Source organism: Erithacus rubecula (assembly GCF_903797595.1).
Source record: "Erithacus rubecula genome assembly, chromosome: 1".
Classification (NCBI taxonomy): domain Eukaryota; kingdom Metazoa; phylum Chordata; class Aves; order Passeriformes; family Muscicapidae; genus Erithacus; species Erithacus rubecula.
In genome coordinates, this window is record NC_136658.1 from 108,171,921 (window position 1) to 108,185,139 (window position 13,219).

At 43.1% G+C, this 13,219-nt stretch overlaps 1 protein-coding gene across 2 annotated transcripts in view; it reads left to right on the forward strand.

Annotated features, from left to right (window-relative positions):
• C2CD2 (C2 calcium dependent domain containing 2) overlaps window positions 1-13,219 on the forward strand; it is a 34,060-nt gene that overhangs the window by 12,124 nt on the left and 8,717 nt on the right. Inside the window, exons 5-12 of one of the 2 annotated variants that reach the window (XM_079317427.1) lie at window positions 1,884-2,006; window positions 2,277-2,367; window positions 5,734-5,842; window positions 7,776-7,837; window positions 9,449-9,579; window positions 9,826-9,997; window positions 10,709-10,822; window positions 12,995-13,122. In XM_079317427.1, the coding sequence (XP_079173553.1) occupies window positions 1,884-2,006; window positions 2,277-2,367; window positions 5,734-5,842; window positions 7,776-7,837; window positions 9,449-9,579; window positions 9,826-9,997; window positions 10,709-10,822; window positions 12,995-13,122 (930 nt within the window). Of the gene's footprint in view, window positions 1-1,883; window positions 2,007-2,246; window positions 2,368-5,733; window positions 5,843-7,775; window positions 7,838-9,448; window positions 9,580-9,825; window positions 9,998-10,708; window positions 10,823-12,994; window positions 13,123-13,219 lie in introns of both variants that reach the window. The other variant, XM_079317426.1, reaches the window with a different exon arrangement.

Below are 13,219 nucleotides of genomic sequence, written 5' to 3' on the forward strand. Positions count from 1 at the left end.
CTTCAATGTCAGCTTTTGTGTCTTGTTTTTTCCTCTTTGGGAAGCAATACTGTGTGTACAAATAAATACCTTTAATTACTTGTGATTATCTCCACAGTGGTTTTGACATCACACCAGCTGGGTATAATAACCCATTTTCTCTTGGTAATGGCTGGGTGAACCTGAGCTGTGTTGGGAAACTTAGGCTGACTGGTAGGGCTTGGATTTACACAGGGTGACTTCATGTGCTGATGTGGCCCAGGCTGGCTGTGGTCTACACCCCTAGCCCAAGTCAAACCCAAGGTGAAACCTGTTTTCTTTATCATTTTGAGGTGGCAGTTAAACCACTGTGGCTTGTCTTGTCAAGGGAGTTGTGGTGGAGAGTTACTTTCCCAAAAAAGCATGTCTAAAAATGAGGCAGAGCTGACAGTGAAGCTCTTTAATCAATGTCCTTTCCAAATAACTATGGAAACAGCAGCAAATACCTACAAACAGAAGTCCAGTGGCTGAGGTTGCTGCTGTTCCTGTTAAATAACAGATGTCACATCAGGCTGGTGGCAAAGCACGAGAGGCAACTGGGATTTACAGTTTGGGTAAGAGCAGGGAAGGGAAATTGCCTCCAAAACAATGAAGACTAACCACAATTCATCTGCTTATTTAAGCAACTTAAGCAATGAAATTGCTGTTACTGAGGCTTTAAAAAGCCTAATTTACTGTGATCTTTATTGAAGTGAATGAGTGTTATCTGTTTCTTTGGTGGTGGTTTGAGGGCACAGGGTGTAAGTGCAGCAGATTTTTGTGGGACTGGCCAATGCTGTTGCATGTTTTGAGCATGTCATCAAAGGCCAGTTAGGTAAGAAAGCAGTACAACAGGCTTTCTGTTCACAGCATTCCCAGGAATTTTTGTGAAACATCCTAAATGTTCTGTAACACCTGGGTAAGGGCTGTAACTCCCAATCTGTCCGACCTGTTGTGCAAGGTGCATGTCAGTGGTTTGGTATCAGATGAGAAAAGATGGATGGGTCCTCTGTTTTTAGGTCAGATCTTTGTCTCCTACTTGAGTCTTTCCTTTACAATAGAAACCTCACTCAGATTTCAGAGCTGTTGTCTTTCAGCCTGTCCTTTGTGGGACAGCTTGATTTAAAAATCTGTGCCCTGTAGGTAACTGAGCAGAAGAAAATTCCTGAGGAGCATGCTTTGAGTAGCAGGCATTCTCCAGGAGCACAGGGAGGGCAGTTCACTCTCTTCATACACCTTAGAATTAAATATGTGAAGCTACAATGTGTGCACACAAAATCTGTGGTGCCCTCTGATGTTGTGGTGCTAAGCACAGATGGCTGTGAGATTTTTTTATGGGCAAACCACATCTCAGTGCCCCAGAGCAGCACGACTGTGTCCACACACTGCACTTTCCAGCAAGGTTCAAGACCTCCAGGAGATGCTATAATATTTTTTTTTCAGTGCAGCTCAGGATTAGTTTCTTCTCAGCTGTTGCAGGCTGGCAGAGCTCCCATTAAATCAGTGGAACGGAGCAGATCTGCTTATCTGCTGACCTGATCTGCTCTCTCAGGGGAGTTCAGAGCAGTGCAGAATCTTTAAAACTCCATCATGAGATAAAAACTGTCACAGAAACTTATGGTTTTGTGGATAGCACCTGTGCCTTCCTACCTCTCAGAACAGCAGGAGTTTTTCAGTGTTTTATTCTAGCTTTCCTTTAATGCATAATGGAGAAATTTAAGTAATTGTTTGCATGATCTGTTGTTAAATTCTGTTTTTGGCAACAAAACCCATGTGTCTCTCTGACAAAGCTAATGTTTGATGGCTTTGGTTGTTTAGACATACACAAAATTAATTTTTTCCTCAACTTCTTCTGAGTTTTAAGAAGCCTGACTGTTTCCTCATAGGAACAGACAGCAGGGACATGTGCAATATCTGAAACACTCAGAGATGTCTTGAAGAACCTCTTCAGCTCAGCTTCTCCATCTGTAGTGTTGAGTGTGAGGCCTGCAGATACAAAGGAGATTCAGGTAAGGCTCATTCCTTCCAAAATCTTTTGAGAAGTGTCCTCCCTCTTTGTGCTTATGGCTCACAGATGAGTGAGTTTAGCAGTGTCCAGTGGCAGGAACCAACTGGGACACACATTTAGAACAGCACAGCCCATGGTAGTGGGGGCTTTGTGGTCACACCTCCCTGGTGGCTCCTTGCTCTGCTTCCCTTGAGTGACACAAGGCTTTGGTGTTGGCCCCTGTCCTGGTTGCCTCTTGCAGAATGTACAGAACACAAGCCTTCTCCCTCAGGGCACCAGTCCCCCCAAACCTCCGAGGGCTCACGAGCTCAAGCTGCTGGTGAGGAACATCCAGGTGAAGCTGAGTGATCTCCGTGCTGCAGGTAAGGCAGCCCAGCTGCTGCTGCTCCATGCTGGCTTGGGGTTTTTACCATTCCTTTCAGGTGAGATAGTGTGGGAGTTCTGGGTTACAGCCTGCTCTCAAAAGAAGATGTAAGAAATTGCTGCATTCTGAGAAATAGACTTCATAGAATGACAGAGTGGTTTGGGTTGGAGGGGACCTTAAAGCTCATTCCCTGAAACTTCCCTGAAATTTCCCTTCCCTTCCCTTCCCTTCCCTTCCCTTCCCTTCCCTTCCCTTCCCTTCCCTTCCCTTCCCTTCCCTTCCCTTCCCTTCCCTTCCCTTCCCTTCCCTTCCCTTCCCTTCCCTTCCCTTCCCTTCCCTTCCCTTCCCTTCCCTTCCCCTATCCCAGGTTGCTCCCAGCCCCATCCAACCTGGCCTTGAGCATTCCCAGGGATGGACCAGCCACAGCTTCTCTGGGCAACCTGTACCAGTGCTGATTTATTGTGTATTTTAGTTTATCTGAGTATTTTAACATCTTGCTCTTTTTGTACAGAAATCCATCATTGCTGAAAACAGATTGAAATGACCACATGTATAAAGCTGGCTGATTATTTTCTGGCTTTCAGTTTTAATTTCTAAAAGTTCTTATTTTGGCTGTACCCAAGATGAGGGGCTCAAATCCAGCTCTCCATTAGCTGCTGGCAATGACATTGGCTTGATTCAATGTTATCTTATTTTTCTTGACTTTAGAGTGATTTGCAGATGTAGCTCAAATTCTCCTCTTATATTAGAAAGGTGGTTTTTTTTGTTGTCAGGTATATTTTCCCCTGATACCTTTGCAGGTAAAGGAAGAAGGTGCCTCTTGCAGGTGGGGAATGAAGCCAAGAAAGAGGTCACTGCCTAGTGGAGTTAGTGTTGGCTTTGGAAAGCAGCACCAGGCCTGTCATGCAAATACTCAAACTTTTCCAAGGGCAGGCACATCCCTGACTGAGGCATGAGCAGGCACAGCTCAGATCCTGATTTTCAGCAGAAATACAGATTTGGAGGCTCTGTTATTTATGGCCACTAAACAATTCCCTAACAGTATTTTTAATGGAAGCTGCTAAATTGGGCAAGGCAGTAGTTTTAGATAAATGTATCCTACTTGCTGCTCTCCTTTTTTTCAGCTAGAGGTAATAGGGTTTCTGCCCTAGAGTCTTGCATAATGCTGCTTTGCTCATCCTGGTTGGAAGTGATCCCCCTAGAAATCTCTGCAGAGGTTTTTTTGGGTTTTTGTTTGTTTTTTTTTTTTTTTGGGGAAAAAAAAAGCCTAATTATTTTTAAAGCAATTCTGGAATTCTTGGCTGTGAAATATCCTATATCAGTAAAACTGTGCTGGCAACTGCAACCCAGTCTAGGGGAAAGTGTCCCAACCCAGCAAGGGGTTTGGAATGAAATGATCTCTAAGGTCCCTTCCAACCCAAACCATTCTATGATTTATTACTCCAGAACTTTGTAGTGCAAGCTAAACTTTCCAAAAGATTGGGTCATTTTGTCTCACTTTAAAAGTCATGAGATGAGATAGCTTTGTGTGTATATGCTGCACAAAAGATTTCCCTTGTGAGAATTGCTGCACCTTCCCTAAAAATGAGAGGAAAAAGACAATTCACATGCTCTGCTCTGGGAGTACAGATGTTGGGAGGCAAAATCCCTATTTGCTGTTTTAGCAGGAGATGGAGGGTTGCTGGTTCCCTAGAGCTCCTGGAGTGTAAATATTTGGAACTGAGTATGAGAAATAAAGCTTTTTAATAGGGTTTAACTGGTGCACTTGAAATCCAGCAGGAATCCTGCACAGCTGGAAAGCTGCTGCTTCTGGACATAACTTGCTGACTTTTAATTAATATTCCCTTCCCTTTTCCTGGCCTTCCCTTGCAATAATGAATTATCCTGTTGGAACTCAGGCTCCAAGGGACTGTGCAGGATTTCAGGCTAACCTGCCCAGGGACACAGGGGGCTGGTGTGTGCTGATGAAACCATGACTGATGGATGCTGACAGGGTTCATAGGAGCTCTGGCTCTCCTGCAGATATCTTAGTTCAGCTGGTGAATTCCCAGTTGCAGAACTGGTCTCTGTTTATGGGCTGTGCCTGTTTTTATTCCCTTCCTTTGTGTATGTAAACACAAAGTATATATGTAAACCCTAGATTTTGTGCTACAGGGAATCATTGAGGGCAAAAGTGATTTTTGCTGGTAAGGACAAAGTAGTTACCTGTTGGCAGCAGGGTGTCCAGGGCAGACAAGCTGCAATGGCCTGTGGTACAGTTGGTTTGTGGCTCAGGTGTGGTTCTGTGCAGGGTCCCTGCCCTGGGCTGGGGATGTGGCAGCAGGAACAGGCTCAGATACACACACATGGCTGGGAGAGCAGAAACCAGCCCAGGTCCATGAGCTCAGGCTCAGCCCCTTGAAAGCAGCTCAGCTGCTGACTCTGGGGTCAGCTTGGATCCCAAATAAGCTGTGTGTACTCAGTGCTTTGGCTCCTCTAATCACCTACCTCTGTGCCTGAGACAGGGCTGATCCTCAGCCCCAGAGCATCCCCAGAGAACAACTGAGAGCTGCTCAGAGCAAATACAAACCCAGATTCTTCGGGAGACCTGGGGGCAGCATCTTCTGTTTGCTCTGCACACAGTCAGTACTGAGCTTTTTGTTGCTCTCCTTGATGTGTTGGAAGTCTGGGTTTAAATTATTTCTGGTGCTGTGAAAGGCATGTTAAAAAAACTGCTTTAAGAGGATCACATCTGGCAAACTATTTCCACTTGGAGCAGCAGTATAACTACTCTTAATATGCCAATTTGCAACACTTATCAAATTCCAAGATCAAGGCAGAGATAAGTCTGCAGCAGTGCTTTAAAACTTGTTAAAAACCACAATGCAGAAACCATTGTGAATTAGCACTGCTGTCATCAATCACTTGCCAGCAGAAAAAGCTTATTTTCACATCCAAATAAATCACTGTGACTGTGGCCAGGAGGAACTTAGAAAATTTCTGGTTTTTTTTAAAGCAGCTGAAAGCAGCTTTACTCCCTCCCTGCCTCACACCCAGAACATCACCTGCTCACTCTTTGTCTCCCCATCTTTTTGGATCGTTTTATGCCTGCACTTTATTGCTCCATGGGAGGATTTAAATTGGGCTGTCATGTTTCACAGGGTGTAGGGTAGCTCATGAGACAGCAGTGATGCAATAGTGACCTTTGCCATGAATGCTCTGGTGTGCAAACCAAGGGAAGGTATTTATTCCCTGGGAGGGTGAGAAAGTGCCTGCAGAAATCTGCTCAAAAGTGCAGTGTGTAAGGAAGGGGGTTTCTTTTCAGCAAGTGGCCTCTTGGTGACAGAGCATTAATAACTTCTATTGATTTTTCTTGCCCTTACAGGCAGCACAGACCTTGTGTGTATAGTTCAGTTGAATGACCCTATGCAGAAGTTTTCCAGCTCTGTAGCCAAAAATGCTGCACATCCCTTTTGGAAGGAAGAGTTTATCTTGTAAGTAACTTACCTACTGAGAATACTTTTACACTGAAACACTTTTTTACTTTTTAATTTAGCTGTGTGAAAGAAGAATGGCATTTTGAAATAGGTCCATTCTTGGCCTTTCTCTGTGAGAAATTTCTCAGAGAAATCTGGAGCTGGTAGGGACTTCAGGATATCTAATTACCCTCTGCATGGGTATGAGGTACAAGTCTCTAGGTTCCATGGTAGATGACAGCAGTCACAGTCAGGCTTTCCTGCAGTACCAGAAAAGAAGTGCTAGCAAGGTTTTGAAGTCACTTTACTGTCAAAACTGTATTTGAGGGAATCTAATCTTTCCCCATTCCCTCCCCTGAGTGGAAAATGTGCAAAAACAATTGACCATCTTAAAGAATGGTGACCATGACTACAAAGAGAGTGTAAAACTTAACTAGATTTTCTTTCTCCTGTAGAACAATAAAAGGGACTTTCATGCAGCCTGCAGAGTATTCTGTGATTCACACAGCTGCAGTAAATAAGGTCAAAAGTGAGCAGTTGTAAAACTATTTTTATTTTCACTTTCTAACAGCAGAGCAAAAGTGGTTTCTGAGGTGCATGAGTTTAGGAAAGGGAGGAGTCACTGATGAACTTTGTTTTCTGAAGTTTCACAAAGTGCTTCAGCCTGTGGGTCTGTGATCCCCTTCAGCCATCTGTTGGTGGAGCAGCACTGTGCTCAGTGTTGCAGAGCAGACAAGTTCCCAGCAGTTTGGGACAGGAAGTTTGTAAGAATAATACCCTTTTCCAACTGAAAGGGCTGAGAGAGGGCAGGCAGGATGTGATTAACTTGGCTGGAATTTGGCCTTGACACTAGGAATAATGCAGGGGTTTCCACTCTGCTTTTCAGAAGTGCATGAGGTAAGCTTGGGGGCTTTCACAGATAAATGAGGATTTTGGCAGGGGTTTTGAACTTCTGTCAAGTTTCCATGCACAAACCTCTGCCCTTTTCTTTCTTCAGGGCCAAAAATAACCTTCACTCTGAGCACCACTGTACTGACCACCATGTCAGGCTCTGCTTTAGCTTCATGGCAAAGCAGCAGTAGTGCCATCAAGGTGCTCCCTTCCATGTTTTGGGGTGCAGGAAGGGTGGGAGTGGCAGGGAAGAACTTAAAAATTTGCTGCATAGATGATGTACCACAGCATCTAGTGCAGGTGGGTTGTCTGCAGCCAGGATCACACCAGCCTCAAACTGAGACATAGAAAAATGAAATGTATGTTTGCATTGGGGTTTTGGCAGAATGCTTGCTTGAGAAGGGTAAAATGAAGTTTTACTGGAGAGTTTCTCAGTAGGTACCCTGCTTGCTTCACTGTCTCAGAGGAAAGGTTTTGTATTTGTTGTCTAGTCCATCTTAGGAAGTACCACATGTAATTCTGAGAGTAGTTCACCTGGGTTTTGTCACTCAGAAACTTGTTCTTGTTGGCTTGCAGCATCCTTGAGTCTTGTTTTGGAGCAGTGATACTGACTCTTCTCATTTAAAGCTGTAACTACTTTCATTTTCTTGCATCTGTCCTGTTTTTGCAGGACACTTTCCTGCTGTGACAGGGATGTAGATTGAGCCTGTTACAGCATCTTGAGTTACAAATTTGATCCTGCCAGGAGAAACAAAGATTTTTGGTGCTGTGGTATAGCAGTCAGGTTAGAAACCATCTTCAGCTTGGAGGGCAGCTTTTCTCAGCTCCTGGGGAAAAGAAAATCCTCTGAAATTCAACAAATTGAACCTGTACAAAAGTGGGGGAGGGACCCAGGCTGTGGTTTTGTGACTGTGATCCCTTCAGTCACTCTTACCCACCTGCAAGGTGCAGTGTTTGGCTTGGAGAGGGCTGAGAAAAGCTGAGGAAAGGGGAAAACCTGTGTGGGAAGGAAAATCTGCTTGGCCTGCAAAGATCTAACATGGTTTTGTTTTCTTCACAGTGAACTAAGTGCCAAATCAAAAGCATTGCAACTGCAAATAGTAGAAGATGGGAAGTTGGATAGTAAGTATTAAGACTGAGTTATTTTGCAGTGTGTGAGCTTTGCTGGGTGTTGACAGAAGTTCCCTTTTGTTTTTGGATGGCCTCAGAAACTCTGAGGTCCATCAGTAAATATGGGTGGAAGGAGAATTCACTGACCAGGTGCTCCCTCATGGCCTGGGTTAAGGTTATAGAAAATCTTTGGGTTTCTTTCTAGATTGTCAAGATCCTGAATCTTCCAGGTGCTGTATCCTGTATTTCTCCATCTCTTAAACATCTAACAGATCCACTGTGAACTTTTTTGGTTTCAAGTTAAGCTTTTGAGTTGTTTCTGTGGCTGAAAGGGAATCATGGGTGTTAATTGTAAATCCTTCCTTTTCAAGTCCCAGACAATTCAGATATGAAAATCACAATCAGGTGTAAAACACTCTAATTCTGATTATGTTGGGTTAAATATAAAACATTGGGGGCTCAAATGTTTTTACAACTCCATTCTGTTATTTTAGAATTACTTTTAATAATCTGTATATAAAAAGTTGTGCAATACCTTGCTTATGATCCATGATTATTGGAGGGATTGGAAAGTCAAAAGCTTTAAAAAAATTTCTCTGATATGGATGCTATTTTTATTTTTTAAAAAAATATCTATATGGAGTCTGCAAAGTTGCATTTTTCTTGGACAAAATGTGTCTTGACTGTACCTAAGCATCTTTAGTCTTTCAAACAACACCAGGAGTATTCTACATCCTAATTTTCATCCTGGTTTCCTGAAGAAAAAGCTCCCAGTGGATTGTACTGACAACTCTCTTCCTCCCCCTCTGCCCCTCCATCCCTGCTGAGTTGTTCTTCTCCAAAAGACTTTAATAGAAGATTCAAAAATAGAATCACATTAATGAGCAGAGAGCTGAATTATGTGACTGTAATGCAGATCTCTACTTGTATAATACAGGCATAAACAAGAATTTATTATATCTGTTATGTCAGTTCAAATTGGAAGTATTTGAGAAAATCATTTAACTCAAATTCTTAGCACATGTTGTTGTAACCTGACCCCAGAAAGCCACTGAAGTGCAGGAATTTATTGTTTTTAAACATTCTGCTTTGCACAGAAATCTAGGATTTCATTTCTTAAATCATGCAGTACCTTTGCTAAAAATTTGTTCTGGTCTAGTGGAGCTGATAAAGTCAGGAGAGGAGCAAGAGAATTGCTGAACTTTTACTGAAGTTCAAATTAAGGAACATCATTGCTGTGATGCACCAGTTAACCAGGAATCCAGACTGTCCTCTGAAAGGAAAGATGCAGGAACTGGTTATGGAGCTTGTCCAAGAGCCTAATAGTTGTTTCCTTTTTTCCCCTAGACATTCTTCATATAAAGAGAAAAATAATGGCCAGAAGCAACAGTAAATAAGTAATATTTCATGGTCCCATTCTTTCCTGTTGCACAGTATTAGACCAGGCTGAGGAATAGTAATAAAATAGGAAAAAAAGCTGTAAAATGCCACTCTCTGCCCTGTGGTATAGACCCAGTTATTGCAATTTTTTTCCTGAATTTTTCTCCTCCTTTCCTGTATTCTCTCCCTTACACATTCTGGCAGCTTAGATCTGGACTGACCTTGCTGATTTGATTCTTGCAGGTCCTTTATCTGGGAAGGTGACTGTGCCTCTGGACCTGTTCAGGAAACAACCCTCTGGCCAGCACAGCTTTGCACTGAGCGGGGCCAGGGAGAGCAGCTCAGAGCCAGGGCTGGGATCCATCACTGCAGAGGTACTGCTGGCCCTGGGGGCTCTGGGGTGCATCTTTCAGCTTCAGGAACTGCTTGGGAATGTTCATCTCATGCTTGGACTTGTGGCTGAGTCAGAGCAGCCTGTTCTGATGGCAGGGGATTTGTGACTTACCGAAAGAATTAACACTTGAGTTTGCCTCAGCAAAAACCTTAAAGGAGTAGCAGCTAAAAGTAGTTTCCTTGTTGCCTGACTGTGCTTCTGAGGTGGTGTTTTTGTGTCTCCTCAGTTCTGTTTCATAGAACCCAGTGAGCTGAAGGCAAGGCAGGTCCCCTCTGCAGTGCTGGCCACCAAGGTGGAGAAGGATCGCACTGTGATGCCCTGTGGCACCGTGGTCACCACTGTCACTGCTGTGAGAGCCAAACCTCGCCTGGAAGGGAGAGCATCCCCCCTGAGCACAGGTCAGACCTTCCTCCAGGGCCACCAGGGCAGGCACTGGGGACTGGGCTGTCAGGGAAGCATTTTCCAGACTTCTCTGATGTGCTGGAGGAAGGTTGTTGTTTGTATTCTCCAGAATCGGGTTTTTAATTTTCATGAAAACTTGTTTCTTAATGTTTCTTTTAATATGTGCTGTAAATCTTCACCATGATGTGATAATGTAGAAGAGCTGGATTTTGGTGGATGGTTTTTCACGTGAAAAATACATCAGACTCTCAGAGGTTTGCTGCCCTCTAATCCTGATCTGTATTATCATCTCTAATGAAGGCTGGTGCTACTTGGTGACAAAATACTTTTCATTGCTCTCCAGGAGCAGATTTTCCAATTTTTATTGGGAAATTTTAAAAGAATGTACCTGTAAATAGTCTTGGTGTGAAGCATCACAAAGATATTTTAAATTGTTGAAGCAGATCTTTTATTTAAGTGGTGTTGTCTAATGTTTTCAGTAGAATGTTTTAATTCTTTAATGTTTTAAACATTTTAAAATGTTTTAAAAAATTCTCACACTTCACTGGCCTTTTGGGGTCAGGTTTACTCAAACGTGTTGAGAATTTCTGTTAAACAATTTACTCAAACATGTATGATTTGGGCAGGCATGACTGGTATAATAAACTCTTATTAACATAATAAAAATGTCTTGACCAGTTCAAATAACCAAAAAACTTGGTCCTCAGATTCTCCTGTGAAAACTCCAGTTAAAGTAAAGGTGGCTGAAAAGGATTTCACTGTTGAAGCCCTCCATTCTCATGGTGCTCCAGTCAGCAAAACGTTGTCATCTTCAGATACAGGTAATAAAAAGGTTTGAAGCTGCTAAGGAGAACATTTCTGTGTTCTGCACGTGGAATTCATGTGATCCTGTTAAAATGACAGCCAGCCCCTGTGGCTGCTGCCTGTCAGCAGTGCTGGGGTGCTTGTGTTACAAAGCACTGTGGTTTGGGTTATGGCAGCCTTGCAGTAAAAGTCTGGTTTTAATTGGCAGTTTAAATTACTGGTTTTGAATAAATAACAATCAGCTGTGGTTTGGAAAAGGAGAGGAGACTGCAGAAAAGAAAAAAAAGCCAAAAGTAAGTTTTTTCTTACTTTGGAATGAAAGATGCCTCCTTTCTTAAAGGCACTAAATTTAAACCCTGTGACATGTACCTCTAAGTCCCCTGTGTCTGAAAAGAAGGCAGAGGCTGGATTGATGTAAGGAAGATTCAATTCTCTTCCTAGCCCTGCCACTGGGTTTTTTGGGCTTGCTCTGCCCATTTGTCCACCTTCCTAAGTCACCTGGATACAGCTGAAGTTCCTTCAGAGTGTCAGGTGACATTGACAATTATAAATTCACTTTGAATTGTATGTAAACCTGATTTTGTCTCAGTGGAATTTATCTTTTCAAGTTGAAACTCTAAATCTTCAGCACAATTTTCAGTCCTGTGTGTGGTCACCACTGAACCTTTCAGTGGCTCTGTGGGCAAGAGTGGTGACAGATGTCACCCAGTGTGGCACCTGGTGTGGAGTTCAGTTGGCTTTGTACAGGTCTGAGTGGGGAATGGACAACCTGGAGATGATCTGGGCTGCTCCTGGAGGTTTCTGAGAGAGAAATGTATTGGCCAACAAATATGGGGAAGGGCAAGAGGCAGTGACCATGAATAGCTGTAACAGCACTTGGATCTTTTCCTGTCTCCAGGATAAGAAATACTATGATACCATGAAGCAGTGTGGTATCACTACATCAATATGAGAAATGTTAAGATGGTGCAAGACTTCTGAGCTGACTCTCTGAAGTGTTTGTGGTATTAAAGACACAAAACACTTACTGGAAAACTCACCTGGAGACTGCTTATTCCATATTGTTATGGACAATATTTTATTGGTAGTGCAGGGGGATTTCTGTGGAGTGTTTATCCAGTACTGCAGGAAGAATTACTCATTAGAACAAAAGCCAAAGGAAAGAAATACAAAGGATCTTTTGATATGGCAGTAATTTAGGTAAAAGTTATTACAAACACCGTGGCAAAATAGCAGGAAGCAGTCTGGAAAAGATGCTGTGTCTGTGCCATAGTTCTGAGTGATGACAGCAATAAAAATTAATGCAGGGGCTGGGGAGATGGGAAAAGTCAAGGTTTGAGATGACTCTGCAGACGTGCACACATATTCTTAATTCTAGGCCTCATCTTTTATTACATTACTGTCCCAGTAACAAAAGGCACTGCTCAATTTAGTCAACTCTGGTGCTACTCCTGCCTCTCCTTTTTGTTGTTCAAATTCTTGCCAGAAAAGTTCACCTCAGGCAATTAAACATGGGGATTTTATTTTTTTTGTTGACTTCCTTAGCCTTGTTTGTTCCTGAGCTTGATGAACTTGATTAATGTCTGTTTGTGTCCTACATGCCAGAAAGGGCCATGCTTAAAAATAAACTTGTATTTGTCACTAAAGAGCATTTTATGCAGAAGATTTTATATTCCTGTGCAGTGGTTGGAGGAGAAAAGTGGGTGGCCTTTACAGGATTTGGAGGCAGCTACTTTGCCTTTCCCACCCTATCAGAGTGCCATAGCAAAACTGGAAATGCTGAGCTGGGATGTCTGGAAAAGGAGCAAAATAAGAAAAAAGCTGCCTGAGGAAGTAGCATCATGTGTAGCCAGCCTTGTACCATGTTAAAACTGTGGTTCTTCATGACTGTGATAACTCATGATGTCCTCACTGTCACTGCAGGGTAGCAATGAATTGAAATAATGGGATGTTTTGTCCAGGCTTCCAGAACCTCCTTTGTTCTCATGGAAAGGGTTTGTCAGTGGAATTTTGGTACCTTTTCACCACAAATGGGTGACAGGAGAAAAAGACAGGACCTGATGGCTGGGTGGTGAATTGACAAGTTTATGGTGTTGATGCCATTTCTGTGAATTTTTAGTCAAGGACAAACTCTGCCTGTCTCTGCTCTGTTTTTCCTTCTGCCCTCTGAAGTGATCCTTTCTTTCCAGAGCTGCTGGTACTGAATGGCACTGACCCTGTGGCAGAAGCAGCCATCAGGCAGCTGAGTGAGTCTGCAAAGCAGAAGCTGAAGTCTCCTCGGAAGAAAAGCACCATTATCATATCAGGAGTGTCCAAGGTAGAGCAGAAATCAGCACTTGGAGTTAATGCTTAGTTCTGTAAAGCCTTTGCTGCTCTGACTCCTCTGTTCCTACTCTCCCTGCAGAATCCAGTTT